Source organism: Dendrobates tinctorius, unplaced genomic scaffold (assembly GCF_039654945.1).
Source record: "Dendrobates tinctorius isolate UK_male_01 unplaced genomic scaffold, ASM3965494v1 ptg000191l, whole genome shotgun sequence".
Taxonomy (NCBI): Eukaryota; Metazoa; Chordata; class Amphibia; order Anura; family Dendrobatidae; genus Dendrobates; species Dendrobates tinctorius.
The window spans coordinates 9,383,293-9,410,753 of record NW_027361858.1 but is presented as its reverse complement, the minus strand read 5'-3'; the positions used below and the strand labels follow the sequence as shown (position 1 = coordinate 9,410,753).

The 27,461-nt window shown below is 43.4% G+C and overlaps 1 protein-coding gene across 1 annotated transcript in view; it reads right to left on the bottom strand.

Moving 5' to 3' along the window:
• Positions 1 to 27,461, bottom strand: part of MUSK (muscle associated receptor tyrosine kinase) — a 384,027-nt gene that overhangs the window by 275,407 nt on the left and 81,159 nt on the right. The window contains exon 2 of the mRNA XM_073552439.1: positions 27,094 to 27,220. Within this exon, the coding sequence (XP_073408540.1) occupies positions 27,094 to 27,220 (127 nt within the window). The remainder of the gene's footprint in view (positions 1 to 27,093; positions 27,221 to 27,461) is intronic.

Genomic DNA, 27,461 nt, shown 5'->3' with positions numbered 1-27,461 from the left:
GTTTCTGAGGTCTTGTCTGTCTTCTAATGCATTCTTCTGCAAAGTTATAAAGTACTAGCTGAAGAGCCCGGCGCTGCCCGGGCATAGTAACTAACTGTGGTTAGTTATAGCAAATTATAATTATCCTCCATCCCATAGTCCCGTGCCCATATATCCATCATACATATCCACCATCCCATAGGCCCGTGCCCATATACCCATCATACATATCCACGATCCCATAGGCCCGTGCCCATATACCCATCATACATATCCTCCATCCCATAGTCGAGTGTCCATATATCCATATACCCATCACACATCCTCCATCCCATAGTCCCATGCCCATATACCCATCATACATATCCTCCATCCCATAGTCGAGTGCCCATATACCCATCACACATCCTTCATCCCATAGTCCCATGTCCATATACCCATCATACATATTCGCCATCCCATAGTCGAGTGCCCATATACCCATCACACATCCTCCATCCCATAGTCCCGTGCCCATATACCCGTCATACATATCCTCCATCCCATAGTCCAGTGCCCATATACTCATCACACATCCTCCATCCCATAGTCCTGTGCCCATATACTCATTATGACATCATCATTACCATGGCAACCATTATGAAATAACCGTCACCATTGCAACCTATGATGAATCAGCGTCGCCATGGCAACCATTGTGACATCATAATGAAGGGCGGGGCTTTATGCGCACACACTTTTTCCCCATTATGTAGATAGTGGCAAAATTGTTTGGTGAATTGGAACGCGCAGGGTTAAAATTTCACCTCACAACATAGCCTATGACGCTCTTGGGGTCCAAACGTGTGACTGAGCCAAATTTAGTGGCTGTAGCTGCGACGGTGCGGATGCCAATCCCGGACATACACACACACATGCACACACATACATACACACATACATACACACATTGAGCTTTATATATTAGAAGAAGGCATTTTTTTGGTGATTTGAGCACATCAGATCACATATTGTTTGAATTTTGATTTTGCGAATTTCATAAAATTCAACTCAAATTCGATTTGCCTCAAATTTACTTGATTATCTCTACTAGGAATTCATTATTGTCCAGTTGGTTGCAGAAATGCTAGGTCAATCTACTCCTGTACCATAGATGTTACGATTCCAGTCAAACAAAAAGGGGATTGGAATAGAAGGCTTTTTATAGAAAGAAAGACAATGGACAATTGCTTTGAAACATCTGTTTTGATGCTTAACCTTTATAGGACAATATGTAGACATGTTCATTGCACTGTGCTTCCCATCAAACCTGATAATTATTTTTAAAGATTATCTCCTCTATCATGTATGCATATTCTGAAGTATTAAGTAATATAAAACATACCAAAAATAATTTCAACAGTCTATGGTATCCTTCGAGATCCAACCCTAAGAAATTGCTTGAAAAAGACTCTTTCTATAATTTTAATAGTTTTAGTAACAGTATTAATAGAATTATTCTACACAAATCAATTTAAGTATCTTTCATTATAATAGGGTCTACAAAACATTTTTCCTCATTATTTTATCCTGATACATCACCAATGATGGAGGGCCCCCTGCCAGCTTAACTGTGAGTGAGTGTAAATAGGGAGTGGTTTGTCAGGGGTGGTAAAGGGCAAGGGAGCTAAGTCCCTTGGGGGTGAATGAGAGCCCAATTGCCTCATTTCTCCTTTCAACCCTGAATGATAACATCCCCTTCCTCTGTATCACCCCTGACTGACTGCGCTCCCCTCTTACCTGTATCACCTCTGACTGACTGAGCCCATCTTTTTGTATCACCCCTGACTGACTAAGCCCCCTCTTTCTGTATCACACTTGTCTGACTGAGCACCTTCTCGCGATATCACCCCTGACTGATTGAACCCCCACTCCCCGTATCACCCCTGACTGATTGAGCCCCCTCTACATGTATTACCAACTGACTGAGCCTCTTCTTCACATATCACCCCTGACTGACTGAGCACGCTACCCATATATCTCTTTCAACTGAATGAGCCCATTCCCCATGTATCACCCCTGACTGACTGAGCACCCTACCCATATATCTCTTTCAACTGAGTGAGCCATTTCCCCATGTATCACCCCTGAGTTACTGAGCCCCCTCACCCATTATCACCCCTGACTGACTGAGCTCCCTCCCCCTATATGGCCACTGATTGACTTAGTACTTCCCAATTGTATCATCCATGACTGACCAAAAGTTTCCTTCCCCAACACTAAAAAAATGAGGCACTTCATAAAAAGTTATGGGCTTACAGGTGGCAGAGAGATTTGCATAAAATATGTATAGGGGATGTGAGGGAAAGCTATCTGTCGCTATAACTCCAATGTCATACATAGCTGATTTAGGGCCCCCATCACTGTTAGTGTGTACAATCACATAATGTAATTGCTGCAGAATTTCTACAATGGAAATCCCACAGCAAATTAAAAACCAAAATATCCACATAGATATTGTGCAGATACATTGACACATGTCAAATCCGCAGTGCCAGTCAGTTCAAGCTGTGGATTTTCTCAGTGTATGGAGGAGATGTCATAAAATCTCATCCACTTTGCTGGTGCTATAAAACATTGATTCAGTGCTAAAAAAAACCCCATCAGGGGTCATTTATGATTGAGTTTGCATCAAAATGTGAGTTCCAGTTCTTTTGATAATATTAGGAAATGTACTACCTTATATCCTAACCCAATATTAGCATCTTACCACCCAGTTGGTGATCATGCATTTATTTCTATGTAGCTTAATAGTCGGCCCCAATAATTATTTTCTCTGGTGGACCCAAGATACTCCAGTCTGATGCTGATGATGTTATTTTTCCATTACTAACAAAACTAATATACAGTACCAAGGTAATAATGATTAGAATTTGGGTGCTTAACATTCAGCAGTTAATTCGGTACAGTTTCATGAAAATATGCAATATCTTACATCTTATGTTTTTGACATTTATATATTTAGGGGTGTCAATACTAATGGCTACTCATGCAAAAGGTGCTTGTAAACAGAGGGGTTTGAATTTTGTAAAAAAAAAATGATACCTCTTGTCACCCTCCTGGATATGGCGTAGGCTGCTCCAGTGTCTGCGCTAGCACCAGACGCAATGACTGACTCCTCCTTTCAACTAGCCAAAAGACTGCTGCAGCCTGTGATGGGCTATAGTGGTCAACTGACTTGAACCATGTGAACATTTAATGACAGCTTTTCTTTGTATAGTAAAAGGAAGACTTAATTGTTTCCACTGTTGGAGTAGACTACACCATGTACCAAATTATTTTTCTCTGATTTTCCTAAATGGTGGGTGCAAATGACAGTCAGTCTAATAAAAGTCATCACCGTTAGAGTATACATCGAATTTTATTGAAGAAACCTCCCAATGATAACAGTATAATCTCCAAAATGAATAAAAACTCAAAATGCACTGTTCCAAATTATTAGGCACAGTAGAATTTCTAAACATTTGATATGTTTTAAAGAACTGAAAATGCTCATTTGCGGAATTTGCAGCATTAGGAGGTCACATTCACTGAACGAAAAAGCTATTTAACTCTAAAACATCCTAACAGGCCAAGTTACATGTTAACATAGGAATCCTGAGTGACCTCCTTCCCTCCGCCAAGACATTAAAAATGGGTCGTGGCTGGGTCTTCCAGCAAGACTATGACCCAAAACATACAGCCAAAGCAAGTGGCTCAAAAAGAAGCACATTAAGGTCATGGAGTGGCCTAGCCTCTATTCAGACCTTAATCCCATAGGAAACTTATAGAGGGAGTTGAAGCTCCGAGTTGCCAAGTGACAGCCTCAAAATCTTAATGACTTAGAGATGATCTGCAAAGAGGAGTGGACCAAAATTCCTCCTGACAAGTACGCAAACCTCATCAACAACTACAAAAAAAGTCTGACTGCTGTGCTTGCCAACAAGGTTTTTGCCACCAAGTTATAAGCAGAGACATGCGTTTGCATGCGGATTCGTACCCATGCGTCGTTTCGTGGTGTGCAGCGAACACAGCATGTTGCATTTTTTGAGGCGTCAATTATGCATAGCCATGCACATGAGGATAATTGTGGATTGAGTGCGTCAAAATAATGCATTACTGTCTATGGGAACGAATTGTTGCGCAAGGACATGCATACACATGCGTTTGATATGCATGCGTACTTCTCAGTGAACATGTCCAAGAACTGGTTTCAGCAACTCCTTATACAAAGGGGTATAATAGGTGGTGAGGACACAACAAGTTCATCACTCTCAAGACTCTGGATGCAAGCACAAGACTTTGGATGTAAGTATAGAAGCTTTGAAAATGTCTGTCTGTCTTTGCAGTCTGTACTCTGTACTAATTTTTTTTCTGTTCCTTGTAGACTGTTTGCTGCTCCGGTCCCAAGCTGCCATCCTAGTGCTGCCGTTCTGGTGCTGCCTTCCTAGTGCTGCCGTCCTGGTGCTGCCTTCCTGATGCTGCCTTCTTGGTGCTCCCTTCCTGATCCTGCATTCCTGGTGCTGCCTTCCTGGTGCTGCCTTCCTGGTGCTGCCGTCCTGGTGCTGCCTTCCTGGTGCTGCCTTCCTGATGCTGCCTTCTTGGTGCTCCCTTCCTGATCCTGCATTCCTGGTACTGCCGTCCTGGTGCTGCCATCCTGGTGCTGCCTTCCTGGTGATGGATCCTCGGACACGTTGCAGCAAGTCATCGAAGCTCTGTTCCTACATCCATGTGTAGTCGAAAAACTTTTGCGGGTTTTTGCACAGCTCTGTGCACAAAGCGTGGTAGGCTCCACGGCTCTCTCGGACTTCTACAATGTGGTGTTGCCAGTAGTGACGACGACGTCTTCTCTGTATTTCTCTTCTTTCTTCTTCACAAGCCACACAAAGGCAAGAGCCAATTTCAATTGCAAATCAAGATTAATAATGAAGCTCTCCAGTCTCCACGCTAAGATCCATCTTGCAGCTGGATACTGCAGCAAAAGATGAAGATTTCATCAGTGCAGTGTGTCTATATATATATATATATATATATATATAGAAATGCCATGAGACATGCCCATTGGGTGTCTGGTGTCAAGGAAATTCTACTGGAAAAGCATTGGAAATATCAAATGCATGCGCAGAAACAACAAAAACGCATACAAACGCATGCACATGCAGCATTTTTTTTTGCCGTCATGCATAAGATGATGCGAATAAAAGTGCTGCGTAAACATGCGTCTGCACGCGTTTGCGCATGCAGATGATACGCTGCGTGCAGAAACACTAATGTGAATCTAGCCTAAGTCTTGTTTGCCAGAGGGATCAAATACTTAATTCTTACTGCAAAACACAAATAAATTTATATAATTTATACAATGTGATTTTCTGGATTTTATTTTTGATATTCTATCTCTCATTGCTAAAAATTAACCTGCCCTTAAAATTATAGACTGTTTATGTCTTTATCAGTGGGCAGACTTACAAAATCAGCAAGGGATCAAATAATTATTTAATTCACTGTATGTGTTGTATGTATTGGACAAAAGTACCCCATTTCTAAGGATTTCAAGGGATAGCCACCAAGGGGAAAGCATGCCAGCCTCTCTTGTTAGATAGGGGCCAGTTTCATCAGTAGGGAAGTCCTAGGTTCTTATGGACCAAAATTTAAAGCTAAGAAGAGACTTAATAGCTGTCTCCAAATATCTGAAGAGATGTCACAGTGTAGAGGGATCATCCTTATTCTGATTTGCACATGGAAACATGAGAAGCAATGGAATGAAACTGAAATGGAAAAGATACAAATTAGATATTAGAAAAAAACTATTTGATAGTGAGGGTGATGTGATCAATGAGTGGAATAGGCTGCCACGAGAGGTGGTGAGTTCAATGGAAGTCTTCAAACAGAGGCTGAACATCTGAGATGGTTTAGTGAATCCTGCATGGGTTGGACGTAATGAAGCTGGAGGTCCCTTCTAACTCTAACATTTTATATTTCTGTGATACACCCCTTAAGTAGACCAGAATTCCTCCCTTCCTAATTAAGAGTGGTATAATTTATCAGTCTCTGTTCAGACTACATTATCAAGCTGGGACCATCATTTCTTCTTTTGCTATCTAACAACGTTGTTTGTCTACATTTTAACTTTGCATGCAAACTTATTAAATAACCCTTATCTCAGGTGTATTGTGTGCATTTCTCTTTTATTTCCTTTGGCATATTTATGTTTTTCATGCATATCTAACAAAGTGATTTATCTTAATTATGAACAGTTTGCACAATCTGCACAGTAAGCTAGTTCAGATAATTAGAACAGATGTCATCTCAGAACTTGAGGCCGTAATAAGAGAGGGAGCAAAAGTGTGCTGTTATTACACTAGTGTTATACAAACCTTAAAATATGTTTACAGAGAAGGGTAAAAATGCTGTTTTCATTTGTCAAAAACAGAATCATGACTTCATTGTATTTGGAATAATTGTGTTTTCTTGGAATTAAACATTATCCTTTCCACATTTTCATTCCTAAGAATGTTAAGTAGAAAAAACAGATGGAAAGCGCTTCTTAAGCAGATCAACAAATGATTCTTGTGGCTTCTAATCACCTGCATCGGTTGTGCAGCTGTTTTTTGGTTGGATGGCATAAGATTTGTGCTGTGTTGGCATTATTACACGTAGTTCATCCAAACATTTCCTCTCTGATCACAAAAAAAGATCCCAATTGTCTACAGCTTAAACTTTTTGAATAGATTTCTAAAATACATCGAACATATTTCAGAAACTTGTCAACAGGAAGTCCTATTGAATTTTTCGTTATCCACTTTGACACAGTGGATTTTACTGTGGTCAAAGAGCTACGGTTCCGTGCTGTCAGATGTGAGACAGCAGCTGTAACCGGTGGTGAAAAGGTTACTGCCAGTCATAGGTGTCAGCTGATGAGAGAGTACTACTCTCAGCAGCATATGCCTGCTTTTACTGAACTTCAGCCGTTAACAGTGCAATAAATAAATAAAAAATAATGTGGGGTCTCTTCTATTTTTGATAACCAGAACAAGCAAAACAGACAGCTATGGGCTGCAATCCCCAGCTGTCAGCTTTATCATGGCTGGTTATTAATAATTTTAAAAAACAGCTTTAAGTACACCCCCATTTATGACAACTAGCCAACATGAAGCAGACAGCTAGAAAGTTATTCTCAAACTGGGTAGGGACCATGGATATCGGCCCTCCCCAGAATAAAAATATCAGCCCACAGCTGCCTCAAAAAAGGTGTTTCTATTAGATGCACCAAGTCTAGCGCTTTCCCAGCTCTTACTAATTGCCCTGGTATATTGGCAAGTGGCGTAAAAGGTTTGGGGTTAATGTCAGCTGTTTTGTGGATGCTACTATCAGCGACAGCAGGCGTACACTGATGAGAATAGTACTCTGTCATCAGTCGACACTTGTGACTGGCAGTAACCTTTTTACCTCGAGATACAGCTGCTGTTTTCCATGCTGTTTGCATGGGAACTGCAGCTGTCTGACTGGCAGTAATGATCTCAACACCAATCAGAACCCATATTTGCAGTGCTGTCACGCAATGCTGACAGCATGACGAACAATGGATGTTTAGGCCCCACATCGAGCCGAACCCGAACATCCACAGGTTCGCCCATCACTAATCATTTTTTTTATCATGTTTTTATCATGTTTATTTGTTGTTTTCATCATGTTTATTTTTATTTATAGTGGATTGTTGCGAGTTCATTTTCCCCTTCCTCACTGAGGTCTGGTGAACTCCCTATTCTGGTAAAGGAAGGTAATGAGCCTGATTATCAGGCACCTGAGCCTAATGAGGATGACTGGCTGAGTGGAGTCACGGACTGGATATAAGGCTGCCGACGCCCTTCTGCCCTGCGGGTGATTTCTCTGTGGACTTCTAGGACACCAGTCTGATTCCTGCTCCTCTAAAGCTAAGTTTTCTGCTTTGCCTGTTAGCATTTGTGTTTTGTTTTTGTTTTCCTTGCTTTTCTGGATTCTACCATTCCCTGCTGGGGTGAGCTGAATCTCCTTTTACCGGTTGCTCTGTCTTCAGAATATTCCTGAGTACTGACATAGCTTTTTGAAGCCTAGCGACTTCAGGGCCTTTTTCACTGTCAGTTTGTTGGCTCTTATTTTCATAGGGTTTTTCACGGATTGCAGACAGCAGCCTTCCTGTCCTTTCCTATCTAGTTAGCTTGGGCCCCGTCTTTTCTCAGTCTATCTTTCTGTCTGTGTTAGTGTTTTCATCTTGCTTCACCGTCATTATATGTTGGGGGCTGCCTATTGCTTTGGGGTCTGCTCTGGGGCAGTTTAGATTTCCCTTTTCTTTCTTTAGGCCTATTTAATTCTCCGGCTGTGATCGAGGGGTCTAGGGCATCGTAGGAACCCTCCACGGCTACTGTTAGTTGTTGTGGATAGGATCAGGGGTCTGCAATCCGATAGCTGCCAACCTCTCTGGTTTTCTGGACTTAGCTAGCATTTCTGTTTTTGCCTCCTACGGTGACTCAATCATAACAGTGGATCTTCTGTAGGGAATATTTCATTGTCCTTATCCATTTAGACAATGCACCAGTGCAATCAATGCATTATTGTTATGCTTGACTTTTCATTTTTTCCTTTATATTTGTTTTGTATGTTGAATCATCTATGGGGAATATTTTGTTATCTGTAACAACACTAAAATTATTTTTATGGGTACAATGTCTGTACCGATGTACAATTGCTATTGGATATTATTGAATTTACAGTGGGTGAAAAAAAGTATTTAGTCAGCCACCAATTGTGCAAGTTCTCCCACTTAAAAAGATGAGAGAGGCCTGTAATTGACATCATAGGTAGACCACAACTATGAGAGTCAAAATGAGAAAACAAATCCAGAAAATCATCTTGTCTGATTGGCAAGATTTATTTAGCAAATTATGGTGGAAAGCATGTATTTGATCACATAAAAACATGCAATATTTCTGGCTCTCACAGGCCTGTAACTTCTTCTTTAAGAGGCTCCTCTGTCCTCCACTCATTACCTTTAGTAATGGCACCTGTTTGAACTGGTTTTTAGTATAAATGAAAATTGTCCATGACCTCAAACAGTCACACTCCAAACTCCACTATGGTGAAGACCAAAGAGCTGTCGAAAAACACCAGAAACAAAATTATAGCTCTGCACCAGGCTCGGAAGACTGAATCTGCAATAGGCAAGCAGCTTGGTGTGATGAAATCAACTGTGGGAGCAATAATAAGAAAATGGAAGACATACAAGACCACTGATAATCTCCCTCGATCTGTGGTTCCATGCAAGATCTTACCCCGTGGGGTCAAAATGATTCTAAGAACAGTGAGCAAAAATCCCAGAACCACAGTAGGGGACCTAGTGAATGACCTGCATAGAGCTAAGACCACCATTACAAAGGCTACCATCAGTAACACACTAAGCCGCCAGGGACTCAGATCCTGCAGTGCCAGACGTGTCCCGCTGCTTAAGCCAGTACATGTATGGGCTTGTCTGAAGTTTGCTAGAGGGCATTTGGATTATCCAGAAGAGTATTGGGAGAATGTCATATGGTCTTATTAAGCCAAAGTAGAACTGTTTGGTAGAAACAAAACTCGTCGTGTTTGGAGGACACAGAATGCTGAATTGCATCCAAAGAACACCATACCTACTGTGAAGCATGAGGGTGGGAACATCATGCTTTGGGGCTGTTTCTCTGCAAAAGGACCAGGATGACTGATCCGTATACATGAAAGAATGAATGAGGCCATGTATCGTGAGATTTTGAGTGCAAACCTCCTTCCATCAGCAAAGACATTGAAGATGAAACAAGGATGGGTCTTACAGCATGATAATGATCACAAGCACACCATCAGGGCAACAAAGGAGTGGCTTCATAAGAAGCATATGAAGGTCCTGGAGTGGCCTAGCCAGTCTCCAGGTCTCAACCCCATAAAAAACCTTTGGAGGGATTTGAAAGTCTGTGTTGCCCAGCAACAGGCCCAAAACATCACTACTCTAGAAGAGATCTGCATGGAGGAATGGGCCAACACACCACCAACAGTGTGTGCCAACCTTGTGAAGATTTACAGAAAATGTTTGACCTCTGTCATTGCCAACAAAGGATATATAGAGAAATATTGAGATGAACTTTTGTTAATGACCAAATACTTATTATATTTTTTGCTTTGTAAGACGCACTTTTTCCCCCCAAATTTGGGGGGAAAATGGGGGTGCGTCTTACAAAGCATACATGACTTACCGGTACCTTTGGTCTAGGCCACAGGCTGGGATGATGGGTGTCTGAGTGTCTCCGGGTGCCTGGCGATTGCTGGCCGTTGCTGCGGGTGTCTCCGGTGCCCAGCGGTGCTGCGTGGGTGTCCGGTGTTTGACCGGGGCTCTGCTGACAACAGGGAACAGTGGAAGTGCCGGGACTCCGGCCTGTTGCAAAATGATGGCAGAGCCCTGGGCAAGCGCCGAACACCAGCAGCACCGGCCAGCAACCAACGGGCACCCAGAAACACCCAGCAGCACAAGACCCATGCAGCAGCACAAGACCCATGCAGCAGCACAAGACCCCAGCAGCAGCACAAGACACCTCAGCAGCACAAGACCTCTGCAGCAGAGCGCCGCATATTGGAGCCCCCCATCCCTGCCTGCGGCCTGCAGGATCACCCCACTCTTGCCTTCTCCAGCACCGATCCTGGGACCCCACTTCACCGCAGTCACCACCACCGGTAAGCAATAAGATGCACTAACATTTTATTAAAAAATATTTTTTTCTTATCTTCTCCTCAAAATTTGGGGTGCGTCTTATAATCTGGAGCATCTTATAATCTGAAAAATTCCACCATAATTTGCAAAATAAATCTTGCCAAATCAGACAAGGTGATTTTCTGGATTTGTTTTCTCATTTTGATAGTTGTGGTCTACCTATGATGTCAATTACAGTCTTCTCTCACCTTTTGAAGTGGGAGAACTTGCACAATTGGAGGCTGACTAAATACTTTTTTCCCCACTGTATGTACAGTTGTGGCAAAAAGTATTGACACCCCTGCAATTTTGTCAGATAATACTCAGTTTCTTCCTGAAAATGACTGCAAACACAAATTCTTTGGTATTATTATCTTCATTTAATTTGTCTTAAATGAAAAAACACAAAAGAGAATGAAGCAAAAAGCAAAACATTGATCATTTCACACAAAACTCCAAAAATGGGCCAGACAAAAGTATTGGCACCCTCAGCCTAATAATTGGTTGCACAACCTTTAGCCAAAATAACTGCGACCAACCGCTTCCGGTAACGATCAATGAGTTTCTTACAATGCTCTGCTGGAATTTTAGACCATTCTTCTTTGGCAAACTGCTCCAGGTCCCTGATATTAGAAGGGTGCCTTCTCCAAACTGCCATTTTTAGATCTCTCCACAGGTGTTCTATGGGATTCAGGTCTGGACTCATTGCTGGCCACCTTAGAAGTCTCCAGTGCTTTCTCTCAAACCATTTTCTAGTGCTTTTTGAAGTGTGTTTTGGGTCATTGTCCTGCTGGAAGACCTGTGACCTCTGAGGGAGACCCATCTTTCTCACACTGGGCCCTACATTATGCTGCAAAATTTGTTGGTAGCCTTCAGACTTCATAATGCCATGCACACGGTCAAGCAATCCAGTGCCAGAGGCAGCAAAGCAACCCCAAAACATCAGGGAACCTCCGCCATGTTTGACTGTAGGGACCGTGTTTTTTTCTTTGCCTCTTTTTTTCTCCTGTAAACTCTATGTTGATGCCTTTGCCCAAAAAGCTCTACTTTTGTCTCATCTGACCAGAGAACATTCTTCCAAAATGTTTTAGGCTTTTTCAGGTAAGCTTTGGCAAACTCCAGCCTGGCTTTTTTATGTCTCGGGGTAAGAAGTGGGGTCTTCCTGGGTCTCCTACCATACAGTCCCTTTTCATTCAGACGCCGACGGATAGTACGGATTGACACTGTTGCACCCTCGGACTGCAGGGCAGCTTGAACTTGTTTGAATGTTAGTCGAGGTTCTTTATCCAACATCTGCACAATCTTGCGTTGAAATCTCTTGTCAATTTTTCTTTTCCGTCCACATCTAGGGAGGTTAGCCACAGTGCCATGGGCTTTAAACTTCTTGATGACACTGCGCACGGTAGACACAGGAACATTCAGGTCTTTGGAGATGGACTTGTAGCCTTGAGATTGCTAATGCTTCCTCACAATTTGGTTTCTCAAGTCCTCAGACAGTTCTTTGGTCTTCTTTCTTTTCTCCATGCTCAATGTGGTACACACAAGGACACAGGACAGAGGTTGAGTCAACTTTAATCCATGTCAACTGGCTGCAAGTGTGATTTAGTTATTGCCAACACCTGTTAGGTGGCACAGGTAAGTTACAGGTGCTGTTAATTACACAAATTAGAGAAGCATCACATGATTTTTCGAACAGTGCCAATACTTTTGTCCACCCTCTTTTTTATGTTTGGTGTGGAATTATATCCAATTTGGCTTTAGGACAATTCTTTTTGTGTTTTTTCATTTAAGACAAATTAAATGAAGATAATAATACCAAAGAATTTGTGTTTGCAATCATTTTCAGGAAGAAACTGAGCATTATCTGACAGAATTGCAGGGGTGTCAATACTTTTGGCCACCACTGTATGACTTCTGGGCTATACAATGGGTATAGGTAATCATCATTTGATATAAATGTTCAACACATGTGAATAGGGATGGTATAAATGATGGCATGTATTATTCAGGCTGTATGAGCCCGATGAAGGAGCTGGACTGGCTCCGTAATGTGTAGCTCAATAACTTTTAAAGTTTTAAATATTAGAATCGTTTCCTTGGATCCTTGGAAGTGCTCCTGGAAGCCCAATTTTCATTTCCCTTATAGGAATGTTAAGTGAACTTGCGTTCAGCATTACATCACCAGAAATTTCTAATTTAGAGACAGCAATGCATTACAAACCATTTTGAAATCACTAAAGAAAACATTAAAAGCCTCACATTTTAAGGATCATCCAAAATATGATCTGTGACAGATCAGTGGTATTTCGCTATAACAATATAATACAGAGTGCAAGAGTTGAAAGATTTGTTGCCAAATGTTCATCCATTACATAAATAATCCTGCGGCTGTTTAGAGTAATCCGTGAGCATAATGTCTATTGTTGGAATACTTATAAATAGAAGAGTTGGCAGATTCCAACGCTTTGTAAAGGTGGACTGGATTAAGAATTGGCTACCCTACATGACATCTAAAGCATTTAGCGAAGACCTGACATTGCTGAGAAGTTGTGTGCTACATGTTACTGAAACCTATTAAAGGGAAGCCGCAATAAAAAAATGTTTTTTTCAACAATTGAAAAAACATAAAGTATTGATTTAAAAAATATATATTATAATTTGTTTTTAATGAAGTAAAATATGAAAAATAATTTAAAAAGGTTTGGTATTTCCACTATTAACCCCTTTCTGACATCGGGTGTAATTTTACACCGATGTCATACTCCCTCCCTTTGATGTGGGCTCACATGTGCCCACATCTTTTCCGGAACATGTCAGCTGTTTGAAAAAGCTGACATGGGCCCAGAACGGCCGCAGGTGGATCGCGATTTAACCAGTTAAATGCCGCTGACAAATTGACAGCGGCTTTTAAAACGCTCTTCCAGTAATCACACCCGAAATCCACCCATCGGTGACCCCCATCTTGTGATTTTGGGTCACCGATGGGTTGGCATGACAACCAGACGTCTTCTGCAGACATCTATGGTTGTCATAGTCAGATTGCTATTAGCGCCACTTGGTGGTCAGCGCTCATAGCAGGAAGAATTTCTGCTACATACAGGCAATCTGATCATCGCCTCTATGTAGCAGAGCCGATCGGACAAGTGCAGCTTCTAGTCTCCCACGGAGACTATTGAAGCATGCAAAAAGTAACAAAAAATTTTTTATAAAATATTAAAATAATTTAAAAAAGTTCAAATCACCCCCCTTTTGCCCCATTCAAAATAAAAGAATAATAAAAAAAATCGAATCACCCAATCTATCAATATAAAAAAAGATTTAACCCGATCACTAAATGGTGTAACAAGAAAAAAATTAAAAACGCCAGCATTACGTTTTTTTTGGTCGCCGCAGCATTGCATTAAAATGCAATTATGGGCGATCAAAAGATGGTATGTAAACCAAAATGGTATAATTAAAAACATCAGCTCGGCACGCAAAAAATAAGCCCTCACCCGACCCGAGATCATGAAAAATGAGGCTGCAGCTGGTATTGGAAAATGGCACAATTTTTTTTTAACAAATTTTGGAATTTTTTTCAACACTTAAATAAACCAGAGCCTATACATGTTTGGTGTCTATGAACTTGACCTAGAGAATCATAATGACTGTCAGTTTTAGCATTTACTGAACATGGTGAAGAAAAAAAAAAAAACAAAAAACAAATGTGGCATTGCACTTTCTTTGCAATTTCACCGCACTTGGAATTTTTTTTCCCGTTTTCAAGTACATGATATGGTAAAATCAATAGTGTCATTCAAAACTAGAACTCGTCCTGGAAAAAACAAGTCTCATGTGGCCATATTGACCTAAAAATAAGAAAGTTATGGCTCTGGGAAGAAGGGGAGAAAAAAAAAATGCGAAACCAAAAATACCTCTGGTGGTGAAAGGGTTAAACACTTGAGGGCTGCTGACATTTGCTATGAAAACTTAGTGTACAACTAGCTCACATTACGACTGCTGTAAATGTGGGTGGGGTCAGCTCATATGTGTGTGATGTCACTCCTCTCCTCCCCTTTTGGTTATTTTTTCGAAAGGATGACTTTTAGGATCACAGTGAGGAGCCATTTTGTTAGTGACTGCAAAGTGATGCTGACAAGTAGACAGTGTCCCCGATTCTGTTAGTTGGTGCCGCTCATTGCATCATAAGCTGGTGTTAGATACTTTATAGTGTATTATGTGCACAATTAGTTACGCTTAGCAGAGGTCTCAAACTGCATTCCTCAAGGGCCGCAAACAGATCATGTTTTCAGAATTTCCTTGTATTGCACAGGTGATAATTGCTTCACCTGTACAGATAATGATTCCAGCACCTTGTGCAATGCTAAGGAAATCTCAAAAACACACATGGCTCGCGACCCTTGAGGAATGCAGTTTGAGACCCATGGCTTAGAGTAACACATGCTGGGATTAGATACAGGGCTAAGTCTAGTTTATCACATGGGATTAGATATTGAGCTCAGCGGAGTGTATCACATAGGATTAGATTAGATACTCAGTATCTAATGCAGGGGTGGGGAATCTTTTTTCTGCCAAGGGCCATTTGGATATTTATACCATCCTTCGGCGGCCGTACAAACTCCGCCCACAAATTACATCCTGACTCTGGCACTGGTGTCAGGATGTAATCTTTCATTGCATGCCCTTCAGTGTTCATTAGTGAACACTACGTGTGTGTGCTAACAGAGCAAGAAGAAATTAATGAGTTTGTTGCAATCAAAATACAGCTCCCTGTCCAAGAATGCGGTCCCTGAGAATCTGCCCGGGGGGCCTGATAAAAGGTAATCGAGGGCCGTAAATGGCCCTGGGGCCTGAGGTTCCCATCCCTGATCTAATGTATGTAAGATGTTTCCCTGGTCTGTCCACTTCTTTGGGAGCAGTGGTGTAATGTGTGACATGACCTCCACTCTGTCCACTTCTATGAGAGCAGTGGTGTAATGTGTGACCCCATTCTATCCTTTTCTATGCGAGCAGAGGTGTAATGTTTGACTCCACTTTGTCCCCTATATTGCTACTCCTATAGAAGCAGACAGAATGGGGTCCCATATTACCCCTCTGCTCCCATAGATTTGGACAGAGCCACGTCAAACTTTACACCACTGCTCCCATGGAAGTTGACTGAGCAGTTTCACACATTACACCACTGCTCTCTTAGAAATATGTAACCCCGCTCTGTCCACTTCTATTAGATAAATATATTACATAAATGTCCTGTAGATATATGTCACAAGCCCTCTACATATAATAAACTTGCACAATTTGGTGCCTTTCGTGTGGTACTAAAAGGTGTTTAGCCATACAAATGAAAAAACGATGTCGGGTCTCCCTTATTATTAGTGACCAGCCAATATAAAGAAGACAGCTGTGGGCTTATATTATCAGGCTGGGAAGGTTCCTGGTTATTGGGCCCTTCTTAGCCTAAAAATAGCAACCTGCAGCCACCCTAAAATTTGTGAATAACATTAGATATGTCAATTCTGGCACTTCGCCTTCGCTCTTCCCGATTGCCCTAGTTCAGTGGCAACCGGGATAATGGTGGTTGGGGTTGATAACAGCTGTGATTTGTCAATGATCACAGCTGACTTCAAGCCCTGGGGTTATTAATTTAGTGGTGTCTATCAGACACCCCCATTACTAACACAATAATCATACAGAAAATCACACAGGCAGAAAAATACATTTTATTTAAAAAATAGTACCTGACACATATCCTGGTCCACCAATTTATTTTTGAAAAACAAAACAAAACATACAGGTCCATAGTAGTCCTTGGAATCCACTGTAGTCCAGAAATGGAAACCTGAAAAAATTAAATGAGAGAAATAAAGACAAGGCACTATCCCTCGTTCACCAATTTATTAGAAAACAAAAAGTTCCCATCCAGGTGCGATGTAGTGCATGGCATTCCCACGACGATCCGGTCTGCAAACTATGTCCTATGAGGAACGGTTACAGGATTTGGGAATGTTCAGCTTGCAAAAAGAAGACTGAGAGAAGACTTAATAGATGTCTACAAATATCTCAAGGGCTGCCACATTGTAGAAGGATCAACTTTATTCTTATTTGTACAAGGAAAGACTTGAAGCAATGGGATGAAACTGAATGGGAGGAGACACAGATTAGATATTAGAAAAAACTTTTTGACAGTGAGTGGAACAGGCTGCCACAAGAAGTGGTGAGTTCTCCTTCAATGGAAGTCTTCAAACAGACGCTGGACAGACATCTGTCTGGGATGATTTAGTGAATCCTGCTTTGTGCAGGGGCTTAGACCAGATGACCCAGGAGGTCCCTTCCAACTCTACCATTCTATAAATCCAACGTCTAAAGGCTATGTAGCCTCTTTTAGAGAATCAAGCACCATAGGCTGTGATGAGCGGTGAGTCGACGAGCCCTCTGTATAATGACCCATTATAGTGCTCCACAGTATAATGGCTTCATATAATGCCCCACTGTATAATGACCCCATGCAGTGCCCCATAGTACAATGGCCTCATACAGTTCCCCTCAGTATAATGGCCTCATACTGTGCCCCACAGTTTAATGGCCTCACACAGTGCCCCACAGTATAATGTCCTCATACAGTGCCCCACAGTATAATTGCCCCATATAGTGCCCCACAGTATTATGGCCTCATACAGTGCTCCACAGTATAATGACCCCATATAGTGCATCCTGCAATATGTCCTCCATCCTGGTATATGGCCCCAACCTAATAAATTGCCCCCGTCATGGTATATATGGCCCCCATCATGGTTTATGTCTCTCCATCCTGGTATGTGGCCCATTCTGGTCTATGGCCGCATTATGGTATATGGCCCCATCCTAATATATGACCCCCATCATGGTATATATGGCCCCCATCATAATATATGTCCCTCCATCCTAAAATATGGCCACCATCCTGATATATGGCCTCCATCCTGGTATATGTCCCCCATATTTTCAATGCAAAGAAAAAACAGTAAACGCTTCTACTTACTGTACCTTCTTGCACTTCCATGCAGTGCTGTGTCTTCTTTGCACTCTGAACAGGTTCACAGTACGCAGTGATCACAGCCTGTACTGTAATACTGACAGACTGTGATCACCACTCCCCACCACTGATGCTGATACTCACCACACCCCGGACTTCTGTCTCCCCGGCAGCTCCTATCATCACATGCTGTGACTGAGCAGTATGTGCAATGACGGGGAAAGTGGAGCCTGCAGTATACACTGCAGGATTCGCAAAGATGGCTGTGATATCCTTCCACAGTTGTGGAAAAAGGGCTGGAGAGCACCACTACTAGGGATCACCAGTTACATGCTAAAGTATCACATGAACAAAAAAAGAAGAAAGTAGCATGCAAATAACAGGGATCACCACTATACTTTTATCAAGAGAATTTCTTTATTAAATTGACAAAACAACACTGCAAAAGTTAAAAACATTTAAAACTGCTCAATGCAGACAAAGCTATACATTGACCCGTAATAGGGTCATGCCCCTGCCAAACCGCAAATAAACAATGTGCTCCTTAGGGCTCCATCACACACAGCGACGCACCAGCGATCCCGACAACGATATGACCTTGTCAGGATCGCTGGTGTGTCACTACATGATCGCTGGTAAGCTGCCAAACAGGCAGCTTCACCAGCGATCAGCACCAGCGACATGGGGGTAACAAGCAACGCACGTCGCTTAGTTACCCACTGTGTACCTTAGTTACCAGCGTGCTGGTGCAGTGAGCTGGTAACCAAGGTACACATCTGGTTTCTAAGCGGTGTGCGGCACTTATAAACCCAATGTGTACCTTGATTGCCAGCTCCCTGCACCAGCGCGCTGGTAACTAAGGTACACATCGGGTTTCTAAGGGCTGCGTGCTTAGAAACCCGATGTGTACCTTAGTTACCAGCGCCAGCTCGCTGATCGCTGGTCTCCCGCCTGCCACACACAGCAATGCATGTTGGCCAGCGGGAGACCAGTGATCAAAAAAATGTCCCGGCCATTCCAGGACGATCAGCGATACCCGGCAGGGTGGCCGTTCGCTGAGAAGTGTCACACACAGCGATCTCGCTGGTGAGATCGCTGTGCGTCACAAAACATGTGACTCAGCAGCGATCTCGCTAGCAAGATTGCTATGTGTGACGGGGGCTTTATAGCAGAAAAGTAACACCAATAGTCTTATAAATTGCACATAGGCAACATATATGATAAAAGGTTCTGCTATCCAAATGATGCAGCTAAACAATAAACAGGACACTGCTCAAAATAAAGTTGAAAAAGTTAGATAGCGCAGATGAGAAATAAAATCCACTATCAAACCAAGTAATTATGAAAAGACTTCCCCCTAGAGGCCAGAGTGAGCTTCTGCCAAGAACAATATAGTAATCCCCTAAATGAAGGGGCCAGAAGATCTCATACAACCTGAGACTGGTGCAAAAGAAGCCTGCAAAGAGCAGTGCCCATATGGAGCGCCAATGCAGCAATGGATAGAAGGAGTGGAGGAGTCAAGGGCACAGGGATGCCCAACGCGTGTCACCAGGAAACCTGGCTTCTTCAGGGGCAGTGGCCGCAGTGTGTGCAGACATATATTAAATACCTGATAGTTAAGCACTGGCCTTGGAACAGCTGGGAGTTATAGGCGTATGGTAATCCAGATCATAACGCCGGCGTTCGATGATACCGGAAGTGGTCAGGGCATCAATGTATATGTGCACATGCGCAGAAAGAGGCAGGAAGCCAGTCAAAGAGGTGCACAAATATGGCCAAAAGTGAGTGCACTGCAGTGAAATATGGGCGAAAGTGAGTGCATCAGCCACTCAGAGCATGCTCGCACGCTCTGCACACAGTTGTGATCCCCTGAAGCACCATCAAATACATTCATCAAATGGAAAGAACATGGTATCACAACAAACCTGCTAAGAGAGTGCCGCCCATCAAAACTCTCAGCCTGGAAAAGAGGGCATTAATCAGAGACACGGCCTTTACTTACACACAAAAACTGTAAGGCTCATTTTGAGTTTGCCAAAAGACATGTGAGAGACTCCAAAAATGTATGTAGGAAGGTGCAGTGGTCAAATGAAACCAAAAGGTCTAAAATTGAACTTTTTGGCCACAAAGGTAAACACTATGTATGGCATCAAGCCAACACAGCTCATTACCCCAAGAACACCATCCCAACAGTAAAACATGGTGTTGGTGGCAGCATCATGATGTGGGGATGTTTTTCGGCAGCAGGGACAGGGAACATGATCCGAGTCGAGGGGAAGATGGATGGTGAGAAATATAGGGATATTCTTGAGCAAAACTTGTTTCACTCCGTTAGTGATTTCAGACTGGGACAGAGGTTCACTTTCCAAATAGACAATGACCCAAAGCATACTGCTAAAGCAACAGTGGTTTAAGGGGAAACATGTAAATGTTTTGGAGTGGCCACGACAAAGGCCAAACCCTAATCCAATTGAGAATCTGTGGTCAGACTTCAAAGTTGCTGTTCACCAGAGGCAGCCATCTAATTTGAGAGACCTGCAGCAGTTTTACCTTGACAAATGAGCAAATGGAATGAGCAGTGGAAAGCCAATAGAGACTTATCCAAAGTGACTTGCAGGTGTAATTGCAGCTAAAGGAGGCTCTACAAAGTACTGACTTTAGGAGGGTGAATATATATGCACACTGAAGCTTTCAGTTATTTTGTCCTACTTGTTGTTTGCTTCACAATAAAAAGAAACCAAATGTTCACTGCTGTAGGCATGTTTCCTGACATGTTAAACACTCAAAAAACAGTGAAAATCCTCGATGTGAGGTAGCAAAGCAAGAAAAAATGTCATGGGGTGAAAACTGTTACAATCCACAGTATATTTTGACAGTTGTAGGCAATAATATGTATCTTAAGAGTTCAATTTCACACTCGGAAATTGAATTTTGGACTAGATTGTGCTGTATCTGAATGTATTAGTTTCTTGTGATTGCTCTTTGTCCAAGTCCTCATGGTTCAGCATGTCATCGAGGAAGCTGCACCGACGCCCGTGTTTCGCTTGCCCACCTGAATATACAGCTTAGTGAATCCACATCATTAGATGAGTCTAACCAATCGTATTGAAACAGCAGAACACAGTCCAGTAAGTGTAATCAGGGTCTCTGCTCATACATTAAGCAGCACTTAAATTACATAGCAAAAACCTGGTGACAGATTCCCTTTTAAAAATGTTGTCAAGTAACGGAAAATCCCTTTAAAGGGGTTTTCCACAAATATTTTTTTCTATCTATTGGATTGTGCTGCATAAAAATAACAACTTGAGCATTGTGTATTGTGATCTGTAATCAGACCAAGATCCACAAACGTACTGCATGATCCCTAAAGCTGAGCTTGTAAGATAATTAGAGTTGAGCGAAACGGGCCGGTCATATTCAAAAGTCGCCGACCTTCGTTGAAGTCGGGTTTCATGAAATGAAATGCGACCATAGCGTGAGGTCGGCCACGAGGTCGGCGACCAGAGCACCAAAGTCGCGTTTCAAAAGATGCTTCCAGCGCTCTTTTTCAGCCAATGATGGAGGACGCACACTGTGGGCAACGCGATGACATAGGCATCGGTCACCACCATCTTTGAGAAGGGCATGCAAGTGATTGGCTGGCTTTGTGTGGCATCACAGGGGCTATAAAAGGGCGTGAACGCCGACCGCCATCTTACTTATGCCGATCTTAGCATAGGGAGAGCTGCTGCTGCTGCTGATTCTGTAGGTAGAGCGTTAGGCAGGGAAGAAGAAAAAAAAAACTGCTTCTGCTATTAGCGATTTCCACTTACAACACAATACTTTGTGTGCAGTGACAGGGGAGGCAGGGGAGGCTCTATTTTTGTGCATCAGCTCTTTTGGTTTTTAGGCTGCCTTACAAGGCTCCCTAATAGCTGCATTGCTCTTTGCACACTGCTGTGCTCAAATCTCTAGTGAGATCCAAAATCTCACCAATCCTATAGACACCCTACACCTTGCCATACACCATCCAATTTCAGTCTGTTGCATTGAGGTGTAATTTCTACTGGGCCAGAGACAATAGTTCTGCGTCCTCAAATCTCTAGTGAGATTCAAATTCTCACCAATAGTAGATACACTTTCTACCTTATTTTACAGTACCATATAGCTGGTGGTATTTTGGGTACATTTCACAAACATGAGCAAGTATGGTGGAAGACGCCATGGAAGTGGGTGGGGGTTGCCAGCTGGTCCCGATGGTGGTGGTGGTGGTGGTGTTGCATCTGTTGATAGTGGCAAAAGCACAATAGCACCTAAGGCAGGAGGTGTTGAGCCTGCGTCATCGTCTGGCTCCACAAGGCCTCAAAGGCTCTATTTTCTGGGAGTATGTAAACCACTTTTCAAGCCGGAGCTTCAGGAACAAGTTTTTGCTTACATTGCTGACAAAACCTCCAGCTCTCTCGCCTCTTCTTCTGAAGTTTCAAAAAATAAAAGCACTGAGTCATCATTGGAGGCTCCTGGTCAGGAACAACACCTTTCCTTGTGTCCTTCACCCCTTCCAAAAGTGAAGGATGTGGCAGGCCACACAACCGATTACTCCATGGAGCTCTTTTCACATACCATGCCTGGGTTAGCAAGTCAAATCGTGAATTCCCCCTGTCCAAGATGAATCTGACATGGAGTGCACTGATGCACAGCCACTGCTAGATTTTTCTGCTGGTACATTCACTCAGAGCACTACATTGTCCTCACAGTGTACTGAGGTAGAATCAGACCCTGATGAAACTCAGGTGCCCCTTCCCGCATTCTATACCACCTTACACGGTGACACAGAGGAAGGTGCACATGAAATTGAAGAGGAGGTGATGGATGACCCAGTTGTTGACCCAGATTGTCATCCATTGGGGGAAGAGGGTGCCACTGCCAATAGCTCAGAAGAGGAGGAGGAGGATCCGCAGCAGGCAACGACATTCCAACAGCTGTTATCTGGCAGGACCGTAGCAGTCCAAAAACGTGTTACAAAAAACAAAAGAGTTGCAGGACAGCTTGGCCAGACAGTCAAATTAGCACAGCGTGCAAGGTCTCAAAATGTCTTCCATAGTAGGAAGAGTGCAGTGTGGCACTTTTTTTAACAAAATCCTAATGATCAGGCAAAAGTTATCTGTAAGAAGTGCGCAAAGACCTTTAGCCGAGGGAAAAGTCTGAGAAATTTGAATACCAGTTGCATGCTTAGACATTTAACCACCATGCACTTGCAAGCGTGGACGGACTACCAAACCTCACGTACCACATGTGCACCTGCTCTGAATGAAGGTAGTCAGCAACGCTACATCGCTTCCCCCACTGTAAGCCCACTGGTTAGCACACCACCAGCAGCAAATGTCGAGGTGTCGTCGCAAGGGTAAAGCAGTCATGGAATCACAATGTTATTGCTACGAAAGACTGAATCTAGGTCTAGGTCATCAGAAACACCACCAACACCATCACCAACCCTCTCTCAGTCCGCCATGTCCACCGCTAGTTCCACCATATGCAGCTCTCAAGTCCAGCTCACCCTACCAGAGACTCTGAGTTAGTAAGAAAGTACTCATCCTCTCATCCGCGTACACTGGGTTTGAACGCCCACATTGCCAAACTAATCTCGTTAGAGATGATGCCCTACCGGTTGGTTGAAAGCAAAGCTTTGCTCGAGCTCATGGCCTACGCAGTACCACACTATGACCTAACCAGTCGGCATTTATTTTCATGAAAAGCCATCCCAGCTCTCCACGTGCATGTGAAAGACCGCATTGTCCATGCACTCAAGCAATCAGTGAGTGGAAAGGTGCACCTCACAACAGATGCATGGTCCAGTAGGCATGGCCAGGGCCATTACGTGTCCATCACTGCACACTGGGTTAATGTGGTGGATGCAGGGTCCACAGGGGACAGCGGTGGTCAGACAGTGCTGCCTAGCCCATAGTATAGGAAACAGTTGGCTGTAGGCGTTCGACCCTCCTCCTCCTCCTCCAGAAGCAAAAGCTCGTCCAAGGAGCGCAGTCACACGAGCACTCCATCCGCAGCTGCCAGTGTTGCACACGAGGTGTCCCACTATCGAACAGCTACTGGTAAGCGTCAGCAGGCTGTGTTGAAGATGATGTGTTTGGGAGACAACAGACACACCACAGAGGTACTGGCCGACCACTTGCAGCGACAAACTGAGTCATGGCTGGCAGTCTACATCTTGAGGCAGGCAAGGTAGTTAGTGATAACGGCTGGAATTTTGTGGCAGCCATAGCCCTTTGAAAACTCAGACACATACCTTGCCTGGCTCACACCTTGAACCTGGTGGTGCAGTACTTCCTCAATAATTATCCGGAGTCAACACCCCAGCTCCATAAGGTGCAAAGACTGTGCTCGCACATCCGCCGGTTGCCCGTACACTCGAGTCGTATGCAGAAGCTGCAGCGAATGCTCCACCTTCCCAAGCACCGCCTAATTATCGACGTTGCAACAAGGTGGATCTCCACCCTGCACATGGTTGAGAGGCTGTGCGAACAGAGGCAGGCTGTAATTCATTTGTGGGAGGATACACGGCAGGCAGTTTGCAGGCAGACATGGAGTTGTCTGGTGTGCAGTGGTCGAAGCTGAAAGACCTCTGTAAGCGCAGACGACGCCATCATAAGCATGAGCATCCCACTTATGCGTCTGCTCATGCAAACTTTGACGCACATTAAGCATCAGGTGTCTGCAACCAAGGATGAAGAGGAGGAGGGAAGCCTTGATGACAGTCAGCCATTGTCTGCTCAGGGAAGTCTCGTGGACGAGGTGGAGGAAGAAGAGGAAGAGGAGGAGGAGGAGGATGATGGGGATGACTATTTTGGGGAGGAGGATGCTTCTCAGGGGGCAAGAAAAAATGTTGGCGTGGCAAGGTCAGGTACAGGGTTTGTGCGTGACTGGAGGGATGTGGATTTGCCAGAAAGTGTGCCTCCAGCCATCACTCGCAGTGCATCATTGACACTTGGAACATTGGCCCACATGTCTGATTATTCCTTGCAGATCCTAAAAAGGGACCCCCGCATTGCCAAAATGATGAACGATGATGACTACAGGTTGGCCAGCATCCTGGATCCACGCTATAAAGGCAAATTCCAAAACATCATGCCACAGGAGAACCTAGAGCTAATATTGGCTAACAAACAATCAACTCTGGTAAACTGTTTGTTTGAGGCATTCCCAGCACACAGCGGCGGTGATGTTTTTCCAACAAGCCATAGGGGGCAACATGAAAGAGGTGTTCGTGGTGCACACAGCCGAAGTGGCGTTGGACACAGGGGTTTCATGACCATGCTGTGGACTGATTTTTCAAGTACCGCTGACACGACTGGTAATACTACATCGATCGAAAGTGACAGGAGACAGCAGTTATCAACTATGGTAACAAACTACTCCTCCCAAATCGATGTTCTCCCTCACCGGTCATTCCCCTTTGACTATTGGGCCAGTAAACTTGACACCTGGTCTGAATTAGCACAATATGTCTTACAGGAGCTCGCTTGCCCTGCTGCTAGTGTGTTATCTGAACGAGTCTTCAGTGCTGCTGGATCAATCCTGACAGAAAAAAGGACCCGTCTGTCGACCCAAAATGTTGATGATCTAACCTTCATTAAAACGAACCATGCATGGGTTTCAAAGGATTTTGTCCCACCCTCCTCCCCTGCTGACACGTAGGTTGCCAGAAAAATGGCTTGCTTTTGTCCTCCTCTTCTGCGGACTTCTCCAATTACTCCTTTTGCAGCTGCTGAATGTCCAACATCAACGTATGCCAATTTTTCCACCTCCCTAACTGGCCTGCCTCCCCCCACAGGGCCGGGGTCACCACCTGGCGCACGCACCCATGCGAGTGCCGTTGCCCTGGACAGGTGGATGGGCACACTGTTTGTCAACGGAACTGGCACAAGGTCCCTCATAGTAGAATCAAGTGTCTCTGATGGTGGGGGTGCACACCCACCGTCAGACACACAAGCGTACTATGAGGGGCCCGGTGCCAGTGCCGTCGCCAACAAGTGGGCCCCCCCTGCTTGCTCAGGATAACAGCACTTGCAAAGTTAAGATACTTACCTCTCCCTGCTCCACCGCCGTGACGTCTTCCGCGTTTCCTGACAGTGACATTCTGGTCAGAGAGCGCGATGACATCACGTCTGTACGCCCTCTGCCTAAACAGTCCAAGTGCAGTCAGATGGAAGATGGGAACGACGAGGAGTCCAGACTAGTACAGGGATTCCCTAGCGAGGAGACTTAATTAATTGTTTTCAATGTTGGGACAGCTATTTTTAGGGAGCACTATACTCTGGAGAATGATATATGAGGCCCACCATACACTGGAGCATTCCAAAGGTGGACATCAGACACTGGAGCAGCATTTACAAGGCCCATTATATACTGGAGCATTAGAAATGGGGCCCATTATATATGGAGCATTATTTGGTCCCATAACACAGTGGATCCATGGGGATCAACATATACTGTAGCATTATGTGGTGCTCATCATATACTGTTTCAAACATTATATGGGACCATTGATTCTGCATGGAGAAATATATGGGCCTCATTACTCTGTATAGCGCACTATGCGGTGCCCATAATACTGTATGGCGTAATATACTTTCCGTTTTTGGAACTATTGGAGAATTTAAAATGGATATCAGTAAAGAGATGTAAGAAGTGAAGTATTTTTCATTGTACTATACCGCTACTTCTCTGCCGTATCAGAGGATCATGAATTGTGGCATGTGTTAAATGAGCCCAGTGACACTCTTTGGCCCTGGGCCCACGAAAATCTGGAGCCAGCCCTACCCCCCGCCCATAACTTTAGCCAACCCGGTTTTCAATGCCTAACTATTATTATAAAGTAAATTAAGGTTGACAAGCTTAAGTAATAAGAATTTATGTTTTTGGCATTAAAATGGGCACTGTAGGTGTTTCCTGTCCTCCACTCACCGCCGACTTTTCTTCCCCATTGACTTGCATTGGGTTTCGTGTTTCAGTCGGCCTTCGACTTTTCACGATAATCGTCCGATTTCGTTCGACCTTACTTTTGAGAAAGTCGAGTTTCATGAAACCCGACTCAACCCGAAAAAAGGCAAAGTCGCTCATCTCTAAAGATAATGTGTTATGATTGAAATTGAAATTTATTTGAAATTCCTCCTGAAATATCAGATTTTATATACACTCACGCTATGTCATCTGCATACTGTGTACTACACTGTTTTTTCACCTGAGACATGCATGATATATTGTGCCATAATATTTTTTATCATTCACTCCATTAAAGTAAATAAACATACAAGTAGTTTTGAGTTCTATACATGAAAGGCTTACAGACCTGATAGGAATGTTATTGCGTGTCCATGTGATTTCCGACTGAGGATATGAATCAACTGTACACATGAAAGTGGCGACATCTTCAACTAAAGCATCAAGTGTTTCCAGGGGAGTAGTGATGAAAGGAGCTACATAGAGAAACAGAGAATTAATATCACATTTGTGAAAGGAGCACATATGCTGAAATAAGCAACAACAAAAGAAGGAAGCTGCACTAAAGGGAACATTCTGCTAAAATATTTTAACCCTGCATTGTTAAATCCTGATATATTAATGGGATTATAGACTCACAAATATTATCAGGATTACAATTTAAAATAATGTTATCAACATTGGCTTTATTGTTCTGTTATTAAGATGGACATGTTC